The sequence below is a fragment of the Saccostrea cucullata genome, unplaced genomic scaffold (assembly GCF_032062105.1).
Source record: "Saccostrea cucullata isolate Sc308-1 unplaced genomic scaffold, CSIRO_AGI_Scuc_v1 ctg5648, whole genome shotgun sequence".
Lineage (NCBI taxonomy): Eukaryota > Metazoa > Mollusca > Bivalvia > Ostreida > Ostreidae > Saccostrea > Saccostrea cuccullata.
The window spans coordinates 13,224-33,951 of record NW_026929653.1 but is presented as its reverse complement, the minus strand read 5'-3'; the positions used below and the strand labels follow the sequence as shown (position 1 = coordinate 33,951).

General features: G+C 34.1%; 1 protein-coding gene across 1 annotated transcript; it reads right to left on the bottom strand.

Moving 5' to 3' along the window:
• Positions 1–8,220: 8,220 nt before the first annotated feature.
• On the bottom strand, positions 8,221–14,374 carry LOC134281617 (uncharacterized). The gene is made up of 2 exons (XM_062764051.1): positions 14,235–14,374; positions 8,221–9,608 (listed from the first exon to the last, which is right to left on the bottom strand). Exon 2 carries the CDS (start codon positions 9,285–9,287, stop codon positions 8,280–8,282), a length of 1,008 nt encoding a protein of 335 aa, XP_062620035.1. The 5' UTR covers positions 9,288–9,608; positions 14,235–14,374; the 3' UTR covers positions 8,221–8,279.
• Between the last annotated feature and the right edge of the window lie 6,354 nt (positions 14,375–20,728).

Sequence of the window (20,728 nt, the reverse complement as noted above, 5' to 3'; positions counted from 1 at the left end):
TAAAATATCTGAAAACATTCAAAATTTCTTGCAAATACTATCAAATTACAGAAAAGATTAATCCACTCTAACGTTTCCCTACTCTGCGCGTCCAGTGCGTCTTTGACGTCATAATGGATCTCTTAGTTCAGTAAGATCATACACGGTAAAAGCGGGTAGTATAAAATCATAAAAACGGGCCATAATATGTACATGGTAGGGTATTTTGTAAATTTCAGAACGCAAAATATATTTTTACATGGTTGTTGGCGGAAAAGTTCTGTGGGTTTGTCTTATTTCGCTTATTTCAGGAATGTGTGACGTCATAGTTGGGTTTTCCCGTACTCGAGATATGTAAACATGACACGTTTTTCTCATGATCATGACTCGTTTAACTTTGCCCCGTGCAATATTGAGCTCAGCTTCAGCAATCGATATTTTGACAGTTAATCAATACAATTACGACCTTGAACTTCGACGTAAATTTTCAAATATTAAATGATAGGATTTTTTGCAAATTAATTTTTATGCCCCCGTAAACGAAGTTTCGGGGGCATATAGTTTTTGTCGTGTCCGTCTGTCTGTCTGTCTGTCTCTCTGTCTGTTTGTCTGTTTGTCCGCAAAAACTTTAACCTTGCCCATAACTTTTGATTTAGTGGAGCTATGACTTTCATATTTTAAATGTGTATTCTTTGTGACAAGACCTTTCTTTGGGTACCACCAAATTTGACCTTTTGACCTTGACCTTGGAGTTTGACCCACTTTTACATGAAAATTTTAAACTTTTACTTTGGCCATATCTTTTGAACAGTAAACACCAGGACATTTATACTTCACATATGTAATGTTTGTTAAAAGACCTTTCATTGGATAACAACAACTTTGACCCTTAGACCTTGACCTTGTAGATTTCCTTCCTTGTGAAAAAACTTTAACCTTGGCCATAACTTTTGTACGGTAAAGGATGGGGCTTTCATACTTCATACATGTAATTCTTTGAAAAAGACCATTCATTAGATACCAAGAACTTTGACCCTTTGACCTTGACCTTTGAGATTGACCTACTTTTAAAAAGCAAACTTTGACCATTACTTTTAAAGAATAGGGTCAGTGCTTTCATACTTTACACATTTGATCATTATGAGAAAACCTTTCTTTGGGTACCACCAAGTTTGACCTTTTGACCTTGACCTTGGAGTTTGATCTACTTTTACATGAAAATTTTAAAATTTTACTTTGGCCATATCTTTTGAACAGTAGAAACCAAGATATTTATACTTCACATATATAATGTATGTTAAAAGACCTTTCACAGGATGACAATAACTTTGACCCTTTGACCTTGACCTTGTAGATTTCCTTACTTGTGAAAAAACTTTAACCTTGGCCATAACTTTTGAACGGTAAGGGATAGGGTTTTCATACTTCACACTTTTAATCCTTGTGAGAAGACCCTTCATTGGATACCAAGAACTTTGACCCTTTGACCTTGACTTTTGAGATTGACCTACTTTAAAAAAGCATAACCTTGACCATAACTTTTAAAGAGTTAAGGCTAATGCTTTCATACTTTACATATTTGATCATTAAACCTTTCATTTGATAACAATAACTTTGACCCTTTGACCTTGACCTTTGCAAATTAATTTTTATGCCCCCGTAAACGAAGTTTCGGGGGCATATAGTTTTTGTCGTGTCCGTCTGTCTGTCTGTCTGTCTGTCTGTCTCTCTGTCTGTTTGTCTGTTTGTCCGCAAAAACTTTAACCTTGCCCATAACTTTTGATTTAGTGGAGCTATGACTTTCATATTTTAAATGTGTATTCTTTGTGACAAGACCTTTCTTTGGGTACCACCAAATTTGACCTTTTGACCTTGACCTTGGAGTTTGACCCACTTTTACATGAAAATTTTAAACTTCTACTTTGGCCATATCTTTTGAACAGTAAACACCAGGACATTTATACTTCACATATGTAATGTTTGTTAAAAGACCTTTCATTGGATAACAACAACTTTGACCCTTAGACCTTGACCTTGTAGATTTCCTTCCTTGTGAAAAAACTTCAACCTTGGCCATAACTTTTGTACGGTAAAGGATGGGGCTTTCATACTTCATACATGTAATTCTTTGAAAAAGACCATTCATTAGATACCAAGAACTTTGACCCTTTGACCTTGACCTTTGAGATTGACCTACTTTTAAAAAGCAAATTTTGACCATTACTTTTAAAGAATAGGGTCAGTGCTTTCATACTTTACACATTTGATCATTATGAGAAAACCTTTCTTTGGGTACCACCAAGTTTGACCTTTTGACCTTGACCTTGGAGTTTGACCTACTTTTACATGAAAATTTTAAAATTTTACTTTGGCCATATCTTTTGAACAGTAGAAACCAAGATATTTATACTTCACATATATAATGTATGTTAAAAGACCTTTCACAGGATGACAATAACTTTGACCCTTTGACCTTGACCTTGTAGATTTCCTTACTTGTGAAAAAACTTTAACCTTGGCCATAACTTTTGAACGGTAAGGGATAGGGTTTTCATACTTCACACTTTTAATCCTTGTGAGAAGACCCTTCATTGGATACCAAGAACTTTGACCCTTTGACCTTGACTTTTGAGATTGACCTACTTTAAAAAAGCATAACCTTGACCATAACTTTTAAAGAGTTAAGGCTAATGCTTTCATACTTTACATATTTGATCATTAAACCTTTCATTTGATAACAATAACTTTGACCCTTTGACCTTGACCTTGGAGTTTGACCCACTTTTTAAGAAATTGAACATTGACCATACCTTCTGAACGGTTAGGGCTAGGGCTTTCATGCTCTATAAAAGTATTTTATGTGGCAAGACCTTTCATTTGATACTTATTACATTGACCTTTTGACCTTTACCTTGGAGATTTTTGTAATTATTAAAAAAACTTTAACATTAGCTTACTTTTAAATTTGACAATTGTTTTCCAGTGAGAATACCCTACTTCTGGTACCAATTTATTAAATTTGCACTTAAGAAAAGCTTAATCTTTGCTATGTTGCCAAACGGGGGCATCAGTGTTTTACAAACACATCTTGTTTTTTATGGTTTAAGTTGTCCTAAAAAAGTCGTAAATTTCCGTCTCCAGATGTGGTGTTACAAAAGAATCTTGCTTTTTCGAATTTTTAACCCTATTCATACTATAAGATATTTTAAAAGACACATATCCGCTGGTATATTTTTTATCTATGGTGAAAAATTTCAATTATCGACCGAGTAATGGACCCAGAAACACGGAGAATAAAAACTCCGCTCAGACACTGTGGGGTATGGTATTTGTCACTCAATATCTCAGAAATAAGTCTAGAAACCTATTGATATGTCTGCTTTATAGTATGTAGGGCATACTTAATAAGATATATACAAAATATGAAAAAAATTAAATGACAGGTATTTTTTCAGCTAAAGGTCCTTCTTCCCCTTAAAAGTACTAAGAAATCATTGATAATGAACTGTAGTCAACTGTTGCAATATTTTCCCACAGAATGACTTTTTTAAAAGCACATTGGGACAGTCCATCGTGCAAGGATTGTTCTAAATCACAATTATGAAAATCATTTTCAAACAATTAATGTTGTTGCATTCCTAATCTCCAAGTGCTATCATTACATGTGTAAAGAATTGTTTTTGTCGAAAAAATAGCTGAGGAAATGTGCGAGCAAAAATAACAACGCAAAAGACCTCGAACTAAAAATTCAAAGACATTGGACCACCATCCCCAAGCATTCATTATTAAGGTCTTCCGTTTCCAACGGAAGACCTTCTACTGATTCTGTTGGTCAAGATTCTTATTCTTTTTTTTCTTCTGCTTCCTAGACCGCAACTTTGAGGCCTCATATCTCACTCATTTCTCAACGGATTTCGCTCAAATTTTCAGAGGTTATAGACGTTTATGAACTCTAGCAGAATGCTGACTAAAATTTCAAAAAGTCACTTCCGGTTTTGAGTTATTTCCCTTTAAACGAAAATTTATAGGCTTTTGTTTCCGGATAAAGGCTCAGAGACCACAAAAGCTGAAGCAGAATTTTTACTGATTTTATGTAACAGAAGGATTGAAGTTGTGCACATCGGGTTTTGTTTTTCGATTTCTGTATTAAAAATGGCGCTATATAGGGGTCAAAAATTAGAACGCCTAAAAGAACGAAAATTTACACATATTTCCCTTTTTATCTTGAAAACTAAAAATATTTTGTTAAGACATAATGAACAAAAAATGTGCTCAATTGCAAGGGCTTTCATATAATGATATTCAAAAGGGGCTGGCCCCTATAATTAGGGCTCTATGGAACTTGAAAGATTTTGATTTATAACTCAAAAACGGTAAATATTTCGATCTAGATCTTACGAACAAAATTGTTCTTTTACACCTTTTTGAGCTGATGAAAATGCTGTTTTGTTCGATTATGCCGGGAATATTGCGTAAGGAGGCAAGGTAAACAGGTAGTGTTTTTCCGATTACATTCTCCTTGTTTGTTTACAATTATATAACACGCCTCCCTCGATATCGCGGGGCAAAGTCGGTCACCGGGAATCAATCTGCGGGTAATCCAGCGACCCACAGTTATACACAAATAAAAACACAGAATGGTTAAATTCATTCTTTAATATATAAAATTGTATCTTAATACTATCTCTGTCCTATGAAAATATTATTTTGTTTGAGTCTAACGTATTATAGGAAAGAAAGCTAGACAGTTCTCATCTTGCTATTGAAGGAAAACTCTGTAGTCTTTATGCGCAGAATTGAAGTAAACTTGCCGTAAGTAATAAATATTTTACAATGCTGTATCATATCTCTTTTATTTAATTAGGTTCTAAACGTGTTCTTTGGTTCCCGTTCAGAGTATTCAATAGCATCATTTTCCTTTTATTAATCAAGATCTTTCCAAGAGAAAGAGTTTTAGAAAAAAGCACGGGTATCTTTTTTTCGTTAAAATATGAACACAAACAATATGAACGAAAACCATACACGCCCGGATCTCATAAAAAGAACTTTCAAAGAGTCCAATAATACAAAAATTATTTACCGCGCGATTCTCACATTCACCTGGAACCCAGATTTTTAGCGTGTGTACCATTGCGTAATCTTACGATTACACGTGTTCCAAGAAAATCTAGAGCGACACACCGCGGCGAACCATTGACCCCGTAGTCATAGACAAAATAATTGGTGTATTAAAACTATTTTACAATTAATGGAAAATTTTTATTGTCGGATATTTGAGATTACATGTAATATGTTGGCTTATCTTTGTTTTAAATTTGATTGCGATACATGTTTATCTAAAACAGCTATCTAGGCTTTGTGTGTGTTTACAATTACGCCACCAATCATTCCTTCCATCGCTTGTTGACATTTATTTGCACAGCGTGGTCGAATGTTAAATCTAATTTCACAAACTTACGGAAAACATTATTTTCTGTAAGTAAATCAAATCTTTCAAGAATATTTTAAAATATCTTAGGTTAGACTTTAGAACAAAACGCTGGGGTATTTATTTTATATGTACATTAATCAATCTTCCAATTTTTATAGTTCGTTAGTTCAATGTGTAATTTTACTTTTCATTTTGACGATTCATAGCGTAAGGACTGACGATCTGCGGTTACTTAACTTCAACCAATATTGATTTAAATGCACAAGCTTAATTTGTGCTTTTAACACACAATTAATATGTTTTCAACACAAATTTTCCCAAACACATTTTATTTTATTGGCTATTTCAGTTTTAAACTTTTAAAGAAAATCTTCCGAATCATAAGGATCTAATTAGAATTATGCTCAATGAAATGGACTAAACATCGATTAGTATCTCCGCACCTGTAAACTTCATAAGTGATTTCTGTGCTTGCACAATGATGCAAGATTTTAAAGCTATGAATTTAATTTGTGAAATTGTGAAATAATTTATTCAAAACCTGTAAATTATTAGTAAAGTGTGCTTACCTTTTAATTGATTTTAAAAATATCAGTAGCAGGTTATACAATGAACATGTAAGTAGTAATAAACCCGCATCATATGTACGGAATCGAAAATTTAAGAACTTATATAACAATCTGCAGCTACATGTACTGAATATCAGAAGTTTATCATGTAATTGCACACTTTTATTTCCTATTTTAAACTGTTAAAATCATAACCGGCACCATAGTTAAACATTAATTGTCTTATGATCGGCACTTAGGGCCTTTGAGCAGGGAGGGATCTTTTTAGTGCCAGCACCTTAAGCGACACAGGACCTTGTTTTATACGGTCTCATCGGAAGAACAGGTTCCCATGTCCCACAGTGGGATTCGAAACCACGACGTAAGGAGCTGATCCTTACCTCGCGACTATAGAGCAGTCTCTCTAATCACTGCGCTATGCGGGCAACCTTGGGGGATATAAAATGAAAACAATGAAGAAAACGGTCAGTTAAAAAAAAGAATGGGTCGTTTTGAAATATTATTCTTACGAACTTCAGGGCAAGTATGAGAAACCATATTTATGAAAGCTTCCTGATATAAAAAAAATTACTTTTTTTCAAATCATGACTACAGTTTTCCCTTGCAAAGTGATTGTGTATTTTGGGGGGTAGTGTGGATGGGACGGGTATGAAACGGTCTGTTTAACTGTCCATATGTCTGTCTGTCCCTGAAAGTTTTTCCCAGAAGGCCAGGCTATAACATAAAGAAACTATAAGCTTGTACTCGATACAAAGATTTCAAATGATCCTAGAATGTGTCATTGTATTTATTCAAGGCAATATTACGGGGAATTCGAGATCACTGGAGAAAGAATTAATGTTTTGTTGCATTCATTTAGATGTAATCAAGCTTGATACAGAGATTGCTTGTGATAAAAAGTTTTTTTTTACGATTTTGACTCAGAAAATAGTATTTTTTCAATCTGACTATATTTGTTTAAGTTCATACTTGATACAAATTGACTATAGTCCGCCGGTTTTCAGATGACTTAAAATAAGGTCATTTTAACAAATTCAGGGCCAATAACAGAAAAGTTGTAAAACACCTGTCAGAGTTATGAATTTCTAAAAGTTATTTCAGATTGAGGGTTTGTCTTGATAACGAGCCAAGGTTATTCTGTTAAAATCAAGGTCACTGACAGACGAAATCTGTTCTTTTCCAGGCTATGAACTAGTAAGTGAAAATCATTGGAGGCTCTTACTTGAAACATAGATTACTTATGATTGGAGGATGTGTCATGTCACCCTGATCAAAGGTCTTTCTGGCAAATGAAGGTCACTGAGAGAGAAAAAATGTTCAAGCAAAACTTTGTAATTAAGATTCACTGGAGGCTCATGATAAGAAGAAAAGGTTGTTTACATAAGAAAGTGCAGTGACCTTGACCCAAGGTCGGTACTTCCTGTCCACAGCTCCAACGGAAGACCTACTCGTTGCTTTGCAACGAGCTCGGCTCTAGTTTATGAACCTTTACAGATCTCTTCTACAACGAATGAACAAGAAAAATACATGTTCAAATGGGAATGCCACAAAATGTGAGTAAGATTCATTTATACTTTCTATTTATTATCCTGAGATAGTTGTAATTTTACCGGATTGGTAAGCCATTTTGTTCATAATAAATATATTATGATTCCCCACTGTACATGCTGTATAACATTTTAAATCATGAATCAAAAGGAAAAGAATGTTTGAATTTAGTAATTATGTAAAAATCACAACACAGCAATATATTCCTTTACAAAAACACGTCTTTCTTGATCGATTTGAAAAATAAAATAAAAATTTAATATAATCAACGTGAATGACATATAAGGATATGGAAAAATATATAATGTATCTATTAAACAATTGCCCTAAACAAACTTTTCAATAAAATTATTTAGAGATACCTTTGGCAATTTTTTTTCTTCAAAATGCTTTACAGTATAACATGTATATGGTGATCAAAATTAATGTGTTCACAGTCGTAAACTTTTTTTAGAGCTTCTGTTTGATTTTTTTTTTCAAAGAAAAGTGAATTTTCAGTGGATGCCCTTAATTTATTATATATTCTAAATAAGTGATGATACTTATTGCGTACATATAAAAAATATAATAAAATAGGACGTTAAAGACAACATTTTCAAATTAAAAGATATATACTGTAGGAATATACGTTAGTAAGTTTTAATTGTATGTCTTTTTTGCCTTTTTGTCCCTTGTTAAATAAATGTATGTACAAAAGCACAATTTTTTTTTTCAAAAAACGATAAAGGTTTTGCAGGTCGGAAGAAAACTTTCTAATTGTCACTTGAAATTAGAGTGGACTTTCTCTCCAACAAACACATACGTATCTTACATGTATCGATTTTGTGTATGTAATCACCACGAAAATGTTTCGGACAAGTTAGTTCATTCGAATTTTCAATTTCTCGTTTAATGTCTGTCCCTTTCAAAAAGAATTCTTCATCTTCATCTGTAATTTTTATATCGCTACATGAAAAACCAATATCATAAATAATTCCCTTGTGAAATGTTTCTGTTAATTCCTTTATAAAATCTTCCACGGTTTGTCTGATTTTCTTAACACATTTATCATCCAGTTTTACGGTTTCATCACGCGTAAAAATTTGTAACTGTATGGATGTTTTGCTGACGGCAATGGCAAAATAATGACAAGCTTCTTCTGCCTTGTAAAGTGCAGCGTTTTTAAAAAAAGAATTTTCATCGCAAACTTTCCATTTCTTTAAACAACTTACCACCAATCGAAAAAAGAAAAAATGGGGCAGATAGGACTTAAAAAAGTACACCATCATAGCTGATTTTTGTTGTCCTTTGATTTCATCTTTACTGTCATCAGAAAGGTCGGTTCGGTTCATGCTTGGAATGTAATACATCTCCTCCTCATCGTCAGTGCCTATATGTCCTTCTATTCTTGTCATCAGGCCAAGTTTGTCCATGTACTGTAGAATTTCATCTTTATGATTTAAGTAAGATTGCCATAAGGAATCATGATGTTTATCGGTTTTAATAGTAACTTTCTTATCAAAACAATGTACATGATTGTCTACGGTACGTTTCCATATCTCTTCAATGTACCGGCCAGTAATTTTCCCGGTATTGACGAGTTGGTTCTTGTTGTCTATCCTAGCAAAATGCTTTTCGTCAGTTATGATATACTTGAATGCATCGACAAACCACTGAACATCTATGATAATAGTTTCCTTGAGCTTATCCACAGAAATATAAATAATTTTTCCTATTTCGTGTAAAAAATGGAGAACATCATTTAAGTCATTTTCGTCCATAGAAAAAGTTTTTACTGTTTCTTTCAATTCATTCCTCTTTAAAACTCTATGTCCATTTGATTTCTTCTGATTAAGAATTCTCTCCAATTCAAACCATTTTAAAGGGATCTTTTCTCCCCACTGTGGCAGCTGTTGTACAGTTTCCACAATACATTTCTTAACAAAGTTAATTGAGCTTTGCTGATTACAAGTCAATTCTTTTGGTGGACATTCTACTTCAAAATATCGGAATGGCGATAGGATCCTTTTCAACGCTTGTTCGTTAGATAAACTCGCTTCTAGGTGACTGTAAAATGTATCCGATGTGTGCAAAATTGTGCCCTGTTCAACTAGAAGAAAATTAATTATGGTATTGCAAATTAAAATTTAAATGTAAAAAAATGTTTTAAAAAATAAATTGAATAAAGCTGCTCATTTACGAGAGGTGGCAATAAATATACTGTTATTATAGAAATAGTTAGTAAAAATGTTTGTAGATCCTTTTTATCTATAGCCTTCATTTAATCGCTGATGTGTTTTTTTAGATCAAAAGAAAGGTCAACTGAATGATGTATACAAAACTAAAAAATCCACTATCTTTCTGATTCCAAACTACTATTAGTATTGTTTCCCATTAAACACAATGCTTTTCCCAATTTACTTTGGTTCTGTTGTTCTTCTAATTTACAATTTTCAGTCTTTAAATTTATATTTTAATTACCTTACATTATAGACAAAATTAAGCTATGAATCAAAAAGCTATGACTTAATCAAAAGTGTTATCAAATGAGCAAATGCATAGATTTGTGGTCTCCTGTTTTCCTTTTTTTGGGGGTTAATAAGGTGCAATTTGTGGTATTTTGTATCTTTCTCCGGCCAATGTTAAAATATTTGTTAAGTAGGTCAATTGTCAAAGTCAAGGTCAGGGTCAGTGTGTAGATGTCACAGTATACTGTAGATTCCCTATTATTCGTGAGTACTTTTTATTGCAAATGAGCCCTTCATCGACAAATCGCGAGAATAATAATTCACGAATGAACGGCTGATCATAAGATTTTAAATGGATTTCAGCACCATTGCAATAAAAGCGAGTAATTTTATTTCGCCGCGTATTGCATCTCGCAAAAAAAAAATTAATACCAAGCGTACGTGTAAATTTAGGAATCTACAGACCTAAAGACCAAAATATATAATCTAGGATAAAGTTTATTTGATAGACTGACAGACTGACAAATAAACAAGATTTAATTTACCCAGCTTTTTGCCAATGCAGGGAAAACATTGTATTAAGATAAGCTTTCTTTAATGTATATTGCAGCCCAGTTGTTCCTCTGGAGTTGTGATATATACAAAGTTAAAGATAAATATTACATGAGATTTTGTTCGATTATGAGTTTTCAAGAGGGCGAATCTTTACCTGCAGAACAAAAATGAAATAAGGTAAAACGGGTATTTTTCTGCGGTTCAACTTTTTTCGATTTAACTCCTAAAAATAGCATATTAATTTTTGCGTTTTCAATTCTGCGGTTGCACTATACCACAAAAATATATAATACAGGGTAGGATCATCAAACTCTACGATTTATTAGAACAATGCTATGTTTACTTTTTTCATTCAGAATATGTATCAATGAAATTTACATGAGAACTGGTATTATGCTATTAAACATAATCAAACTTCTAACTTTTATAGTTCCTCTTTGTAACATAATGTTGAGTCCTAATTGAAACAAGAGGCCCACCTGTCTCATAGGTCACCTGAATATCATATAAAAACTTCGCAGGGTGATAAAAAAGCATACATAATATTCTACCTTGACTTAATGAGTGAAATATTTTGACGTCGTAGATAGCGAGATGACGTCAATTTTAGAACACGGGTTTTCGTAATATATTGGCATATAATTTAATTTGACCTGTAACGCGCCATTTGATTGGATAAAAGACTTTATCTATTTTGGATAACATAACTTGACTACGTCACAATGATTTACGTCAAAAAACGTATTACTCCGCTTGACGTTACTTTTAAAATTGAATCATTGTGAAGCCTTATTCCGGGGAGAAAATTATCTCATTGTCTGCACTGGAATTAAATTATAAGGAATGAAGCTTATTTTAACTTATATTATACGATATAACAAAACTTTGGGCAGTTTACACTTTTTCATAAACCGCTTTGTAAAACGTAAACTGCCCCAATTGCAAGTTATGCTATATCGTATAATATAAGTTGAAATAAGCCTCATTCCTTAATTCATGTAATTAGAGATGTAATTTAACTCTTGGAAATAAATAGAAACGTGTAAACATTATCAAAAATAAAATGTTTACATTTTGGTATGCTGTATCTGTCATTTTGATTAAAATCTACCATTGATGACGTCATATGTGTACATCAAGTAACTTAGTAATTGATCATGTCGTGCAAAGAGAATTTGGCTAAGACGGCATGTACAAAGATACGTAACATGGATTTTAAAAGCAGATATCGGTAACATTCATATGGAGTTCAATTAATTAAACAGGTATGCTAATTTATTTTCATCGATGATATTCTGTCAGCCATGTACGCATCCCAGTCGGCATTTCCTCGGTCATTCGTGACAAAAATGATGCCATAGAACAACAATAAACCGGGATATTTCAAAACATAAGATTTGTAGAGATGGAAAGTTCGTTTTCCAAAATACCTGGAAAGTGCTGCTAGAATCTCGAGTTAAGCATGGTTTTACATGAAATCTCTAATCTGCTAATAAGCTGATTACAGTCTTGCAAACAGTTTGACTTCTTGATGTCCAGGAGTAAAGTAGAAGATTTTTAAAGGTTGCATTATTTTAGTAGCTTTGGCCCCACCCCTCAGCGACCCAGGGCGTCAGGGACCATGAAATTCACAATTTTTAGTTTTTCGTCAACCATAGATGTTTTATGCCAAATTTGATTGCAATTGGTAGTCAATGAGTGGTTGCAGAGAATAAGCTGAAAATGTTCAAATGTCAATTAATGAAGACGGACAAAAATGTTTCAATGTTATTGCACAACACAAGACGAAGAACAAAAAACTAACAGCAATAGATCACCTAAGTTTACTTAGTTGACCTGAAAAATTCTTGTAGTAACAGTACAAGTAAACTCAAACAACAATTAAAATTTTTGTTCTAAAATATTTTATTGTACATTATTTTATTCTTGATTTTATTTATCAAGAAAATCTAACAAAGAGATTGTAATTATAATTACATTCAAGTCATAATATAAAATAAACATAATTATTCACCAAAAATGAAAATTATTCCCGTGGTATTTTTCAAAACTTAAACAAACAGTTGCATAATCAACCACTCCAAGTTGATCGAATAAAATCACATGCGGCATGACATGTGCATTAACGCGTAACTAATCCGATTTGAATGATATTTTCATATTAATTGTTAATCATTTATTTATCATGTACATTAATTGACGACGTGTTTTCCTGTTATTTCCCGATCATGACAAGACGCACACGGCGAATGTGACCAGTCGACAGGGTATGCTTACTTTTCCATGGCACCTGATCCCACTTTTGATGTTTAGAAGGTCCGATTTTGCTCTGCTAGAGTTTTTTGTAATGTTTTATGGACTTTAAATCTTGAATACTGTTCGTTATCTCCATATATTTCATTCACGGGAAATTCAAGCTATATCGTGTAAAACAAGCAGTTATACATGTATTTATTATAAAACATTCAAAATATTCAAAAGCCCCGTGGGGATCCGGGTTAGAATAGGTCCTCAGTACCCCCTTGCTTGTCGTAAAAGGCGACTAAATGGGGCGGTCCTTCGGATGAGACCGTATAAACCGAGGCCCCGTGTCACAGCAGGTGTGGCACGATAAAGATCCCTCCCTGCTCAAAGGCCGTAAGTGCCGAGCATAGGCCTAAATTTGTAGCCCTTCACCGGCAATGGTGACGTCTCCATATCAGTGAAATATTCTGGAGAGGGACGTTAAACAGTATACAATCAATCAATCAATCAATCAAAAGACGGAGGAAAAGAAAGAAAACCTGCAATATTTTGCTGTTGTATATTATGACGTTGTAGGGGTTTGATGTCATCCATATTTTCTTGCTATCTAAGACCAATAAGTTTGTAGACGCATCATTTTTAAGGACATTGAATTCCAAGTATTACAGCTGCAGAACTTTAACTCTCCGAGAAAAAAATATTGACAGACCGGAGAAATACAGTGCCACCCATTAAAATAGTAAATTTGTTGCGTACAAAAATGTTCCCAAGGTTCTGAATTAATTCTTCCAAATTGTTACCCCAACTGCAAAAAATCTAGATTTAAAAAAAAAATCCTTACTCCCCTTACTGTCGTAGTTTGCATCTGTACAAGGCGGTTTGGATTGAATTATCTTGAAAATTAAAATAGCAGTATCAATATGCGAACTTTTCGATGTTCCAGGGCAGAAGAGCGATTAACAACAATAATCATAATAATGAAAGTTTTATTTTGGAAAGAGTGCAAGAATATGTTGATCACACGGTTAGTAATAATTTAGATAATCTTGAAAAAACATGGAGAAATAAATTGTGGAAACAGCGCACTTGTTTGTTCGCAATCAATATACAGTTTTTTTTTATTTGAGGACACTGTAGAAGTGCTACTAACAATTCTGCACTTACAAGAAATATGAATGGGTCCATGCTCTAATAATAATATTAATTCGTCAAACATAGGCACCACTTATCATACATGTTAAAAATACTTGAAGGCATATTTGAAATATTATACGATTGTATTTTGAGGAAATGTCCCATCCCCAAATTTCCTCAAAAATTGTGAAAATCACAGAAAATACACGTTATATGGTATGACAAAATTTTATGATTATTTCATTTTTCTATGTAAAGAATATAACTTTATGCAGATGTAAATTAAATATACATGTAGGTTGATAATTGATTGTAAACAGCTCTTACCAGCTTGTCTTTATGGGTGGCAACAAGAATTACCGGTTGAAAATTGACATTCGCCCTGGAGTCTTTGATTACTGTTGTGTGATTCGGATCCTTTTGTGTTATTCCATCATTGCAATAAGTGTTTATAGTTTGCAGCCAAAAGTGAAAGTAGTCTTCAAATAAACGGAAAATAATATATAAATTATAAGTTTCAATGATTTTTAAAAATATATTTTCAAATAAAAGAAAAGAATTGTTGCATTAATTCATAAAGTGTTTCTTCGCACTATGACTTGAGATAATAATAATTATATATAACTGTGTTTACAATTCACATAATATCTGATTTGAACATTATATTTTCCTCTAATGAGTTCTTGTAACATATAGGAAAGAATGTGGCGTTCAGATTTTAGAACGCAGTTCGCAGTTCGCTATTCGCAATTCAAAAGTGAATTGCGTTCTAGAACGCAGTTCGCAATTCAAAATTTAAAGATAAGCTGTGTGGTCTGAAATTTTGGGGGTGGGGTACTAGTGGCCAGAGACCACTTCTGTGAAAAAATGGTGATGGTACCATATCTAGTTTCCGAGATGTGGTCCTCTAGTTTTAAGCCCTATATTATAATATTATACGAATAAACATCGGGCTCGGGGACATCGAATTACCCTACCCTGGGGTCTGAAATTTTGGGGGTAGGGTATTAGGGGCCAGATTCCAATTCTATGAAAAAATGGTGATGGTACCATCTCTAGTTTTTGAGATATGGTCTTCTAGTTTTTAGCCCTACTATATAATGCTATACGAATAAACATCGGACTCGGTGACATCGAAGTCTCCTACCCTGGGGTCTGAAATTTTGGGGGTGGGGTACTAGTGGTCACATACCACTTCTATGAAAATATGGTGATGGTACCATCTCTAGTTTCCGAGATATGGTCCTCTAATTTTTAGCCCTACTATATAATACTATACGAATAAACATCGGCCTGTGGGACATCGAAGTACCTTACCCTGGAGTCTGAAATTTTGGGGGTGCTGTACTAGGGGTCAGATACCACTTCTATGAAAAAATAGTGATGGTACCATTTCTTTTTTTCGAGATATGATCTTCTAGTTTTTAGCCGTACTATTTAATACTATACGAATAAACATCGGGCTTGGAGACATCGAAGTCCCCTACCCTGGGGTCTGAAATTTTGGGGGTGGGGTACTAGGTGCCAGATACCACTTCTATGAAAAAATGGTGATGGTACCAATTGTAGTTTCCGAGATATGGTCTTCTAGTTTTTAGCCCTAGTATATAACACTATACGAATAAACATCGGGCTCGGGGACATCGAAGTCCCCTACCCTGGAGTCCGAAATTTTGGGAGTGGGGTACTAGTGGCCAGATACAACTTCTGTGAAAAAAAAGTGATGGTACCATCTCTAGTTACCGAGATATGGTCCTCTAGTTTTAAGCCCTATATTATAATACTATAAGAATAAACATCGGGCTCAGGGACATCAAAATCCACTACCCTGGGGTCTGTAATTTTGGGGGTGGGGTACAAGGAGTCAGATACCACTTCTGTGAAAAAATGGTGATGGTACTATCTCTATTTTCCGAGATATGGTCTTCTAGTTTTAAGCCCTATATTATAATACTATACGAATAAACATCGGACTCGGGGACATCGAAGTCCCCTACCCCGGGGTCTGAAATTTTGTTGGTAGGGTACTTGGGGTCAGTTACCACTACTGTGAAAAAATGGTGATGGTACCATCTCTAGTTTACGAGATATGACCCTCCAGTTTGTAGCCCTACTATATAATTCTACATGTATATGAATAAACATCGGCCTGTGGGACATCGAAGTTCCCTACCCCTGCTTCTGACATTTTTAGGGTAGGGTACAAGTTTTATATGACACACCTGAGTTATTTTAATCATGCTGTTTCTTACCCCTTCTTAAGCTTGTTATTAACAAACCCCTACCACCAAGGGTAATGATTTAGATAATCTACCATAAGATGCTTGCATTTAAGTTTTAGTTTATCTGACCCTGACGTTCGTGAGAAGAATTTAAAGGATTTTCACATATATTTCAATGCAAATTTTGATCCCCTAATCTGACGTTCTGTTAGAGTCTCCAGAACCCTATTCTTTCCTTTTCGTGATGATCCCTACTTGCAAGGGAACCTAACCCTTTAATTTAATAATTCAAAGTCCCTTTAAAGAAGGATGCTGTCTACCAAGTTTGACTAAAATTGGCCCAATTGTTCTAATGATATTTAATGAGACTTTCACAGAATTTTTGTTATATATTGCCATTGTGGCCTCCTATTTTACTTTTTGATTGGACACATATTTTTGGTTTTCCAAGGCAAACCACTGACAGTGCAATTTTTCTATAGTTTTAAATAGTACGCATCTCTTATCTGCAACTCCTCCTATACCACGGAATAAAAGAACTACGCACGCTAACATTTGATTTCTCCCTACATTTTAAAACCATTTAATTCAATATTGCTGACATTTGGCCATAAAATATTTGTTTAATACAAAGAACAGTTCAATGCTAATTGATCGTTTATTTAACATCTGTGCAAAAAAGGAAAAGTAAATCATACTAGCTCTAGTTCTTGAAATTAAGGGGGTATGCGATATAATTCACTGAAATCGGGTCAAAGAGCATCACCATATTCTGAAATAATCTTGGATATAAATAAATGTATCTGAAATCTTTTCATATGTTTTATGTATACAAAAGGAAGCATATATATTAGTAAGAATAGAATGTTTCAGTTGTAAAGCAGTTTGGAATTGCTGAAAAAATAAGCATTGTTGTCGTTTTTCTCTATAACATTTATAGTATAAACATATGCCCCCCTCCCCCTCGTGAAACAAATTAAAAAAAGGCTTTGGTGTGATTAATTCAGATATCCAAATTTCTGAAAACTGACTTGGAGGTAGGCAGGAGAACAATACTAATGTTCGCCGTTCTTTAATTATACTTACACAGATCCATTACATAATGGTACTGTGCACCTCATATTTTACTTTTTGATCTGACTCTTATTTCGGGTTTAGCTCAGTTCAAAGCTCAGTTTTAAAATAACCCACTTTTCCAAAATTAGTGTCAAACTTAATATGCTGATGTATACGTATACTGATGTAAGCATTTCAACTACATCAACATTTCGTCTTTGACATTTCATTTGACCTCGACCTCATTTTTATCAAATTGTGTTTAAGCTTAAAATTTAATTGTATTAAAACATTAATAATGTTTTTTTCAACTTTTTATGCTGATACATACAACTGTTCAACTGTATCACAAGTTTTTAACCATGACCTTTCATTTGCCTTGACCTCACTTTTCTGAAACTTGATATGCTGATACATACTGATGTAAGTAATTCAACTGCATCACTATTCAAGATATTCTGAACAAATTTCATACAAATTTTCATGCTGCATTACTAATACCCCGGTATTCCTTCGGCGGGGCATTTATGTCCTATGGACATATTTCTATTTTCTTCCTGTTACATTGAACGTGCACAAAAAAACATGACTAAAGATAGAGTCAAACTTTCAAGTCATTAGCAATCTTTTTATAAAAGGAAACCCAACTAAATATATCCATAGGTAAGCTTTGGACCAGTCACATTGGATTTCCACAGAATAATTTGAATCAAGGTCATGACACACCGTTAAGTCATTAGCAATCTTTGTGTAAAGTGGTAGATTCATTTTTTTGTTTTGCTTAAAAAATATAATTATGAACTTTTTCTTAAAGTTAAACTTGAATACATGAAATAATGTACTTAAGTCAAGTCATGGCACAACCTAAGGTCATAAGGAATCTAAGTGTAAAATGGGAACTCACTAAGTGTATACATAAGATATGGACCGGATACGATTTATGAAAAAGTTCTTCAGGTGACCTTGAACTTGTTAAAAAGACCTTAGGTTAAGGTCATGGCACATCCTTAGGTCATGAGCAATTTTTGTAGGAAGAAGTACAATCTTTATTTTCATCAAAAGATATATGTGGACCGGACCCGTTTGTACATGTTACCAGACAGCTATACAGACAGACAGACGGCTATATATATACACCTCAAAACTTCGTTTGTTGGATAAAAAAAAGATGAAAAAGAAAACTTATGGTTTATACAATTTTTTTTTCAGTTAAAAAGCTAACAAACGTACCTGGTAGTCCTTTCATACGGTCAATCCATTTATTTATCGACTCCACAAAAAAAAGTATTTTGCATTTCTGTGAAGTCTATCTATGAATAAACATCATGAAAGGGCAATATCGGTATGTTATCAAACAAAAGTTTGTAATGAAAGTTTACAGCTTAAAAAAAGAACTTAAATCTTGCTATATAAAATTTTCATATTCATAGAGAAAGAAATCTAAAAAAAATTATAAGAACACTTTTATTATACATCATATCCAAAATACTGGATATCCTATTCCACTTGAATTATTATTAAATTCTTCTTCTGTAACCCCCCCTCCTTTTTTTTGTTTTTGATTGCTGGATTCTTATTAAAATGGTAAACGCCTAAAACCCTAATAACTTAATTATACACATGTACATGTAGATCTAATCTGTCGTATTTTAGTAGACAATATCTTATGTTAATACAGAGACAATGCGATAAATTATTTAGACATGGGTTTTCCTGCTATTTATAGGTATGAAGAACATGTATTCCAAATATTGAGCCCGATGTTTATTCGTATAGTATTATATAGTAGGGCTAAAAACTAGAAGACCATATCTCGGAAACTAGAGATGGTACCATCACCATTTTTTCATAGAAGTGCTATCGGGCCACTAGTACCCCACCCCCAAAATTTCAGACGCCAGGGTAGGGGACTTCGATGTCCCCAAGCCCGATGTTTATTCGTATAGTATTATATAGTAGGGCTAAAAACTAGAAGACCATATCTCAGAAACTAGAGATGGTACCATCACCATTTCTTCATAGAAGTGGTATCGGGCAAGTAGTACCCCACTCCCAAAATTTCAGACCCCAGGATAGGGTACTTCGATGTCCCCAAGCCCGATGTTTATTCGTATAGTATTATATAGTAGGGCTAAAAACTAGAAGACTATATCTCGGAAACTAGAGATGGTACCATCACCATTTCTACAAAGAAGTGGTATCTGGCCACTAGTACCCCACCCCCAAAATTTCAGACCCCAGGGTAGGGGACTTTGATGTCCCCGAGCCCGATGTTTATTCGTATAGTATTATATAGTAGGGCTAAAAACTAGAAGACCATATCTCGGAAACTAGAGATGGTACCATCACCATTTTTTCAAAGAGGTGGTATCTGGCCACTAGTACCCCACCCCCAAAATTTCAGACCCCAGGGTAGGGGACTTTAATGTCCCCGAGCCCGATGTATATTTGTATAGTATTATATAGTAGGGCTAAAAACTAGAAGACTATATCTCGGAAACTAGAGATGGTACCATCACCACTTCATAGAAGTGGTATCGGGCCACTAGTACCCCACCCCCAAAATTTCAGATCCCAGAGTTGGGGACTTCGATGTCCCCGAGCCCGATGTTTATTCGTATAGTATTATATAGTAGGGCTAAAAACTAGAAGACCATATCTCGGAAACTAGGGATGGTACCATCACCATTTTTTCATAGAAGTGGTATCGGGCCACTAGTACCCCACCCCCAAAATTTCAGATCCCAGGGTAGGGGACTTTGATGTCCCCAAGCCCGATGTTTATTCGTATAGTATTATATAGTAGGGCTAAAAACTAGAAGACTATATCTCGGAAACTAGAGATGGTACCATCACCACTTTTTCATAGATGTGGTATCGGGCCACTAGTACCCAACCCCCTAAATTTCAGACCCCAGGGTAGGGGACTTTGATGTCCCCAAGCCCGATGTATATTTGTATAGTATTATCACGCATTCTCTGTAAGCACCAACGAATTTACTATAAGGCTTGGAAACGACATGTCTCGGATTTTGATGAAATTTTTACCATAGGTGTGTCTTGGTTCAAAACTAGTAAATATGGTGTCGGAAGTTCCACACGTGCACTTGGTTGCCATGGAGACGGATCCATTGAATTCGGCCATTTTGACTAAATGAAAACATGAAAATTGAGGAAATATAAATGAATATTTATCGGTATCTAATACACTCTAACAAAAATCATTGGATCATATGATAACATGACCTTTTAAGGTACACTGAGAAATATTCCTCCTGTACGAAAAAGGTCATGCAAACTTACATGGTTTCTAAAAATTTGAAAAATGGGGAAATTGGAATTTTTTGAGATCTTTGAGGCTTAATAAGAAAAATTGTCCGCGGAAATTTCCCAAATCTTATATGTGTTATCATACTTGGGAATAAGTAGTGTCATTTCATGAAAAAAACATAAGTGGGCTTTTGCTTTTATTTTTAGTAACATGTATCTATAACTGGATATATTTTAGAAAAATGTGAAAAATCAAATTTTGGCAAAGTTTTA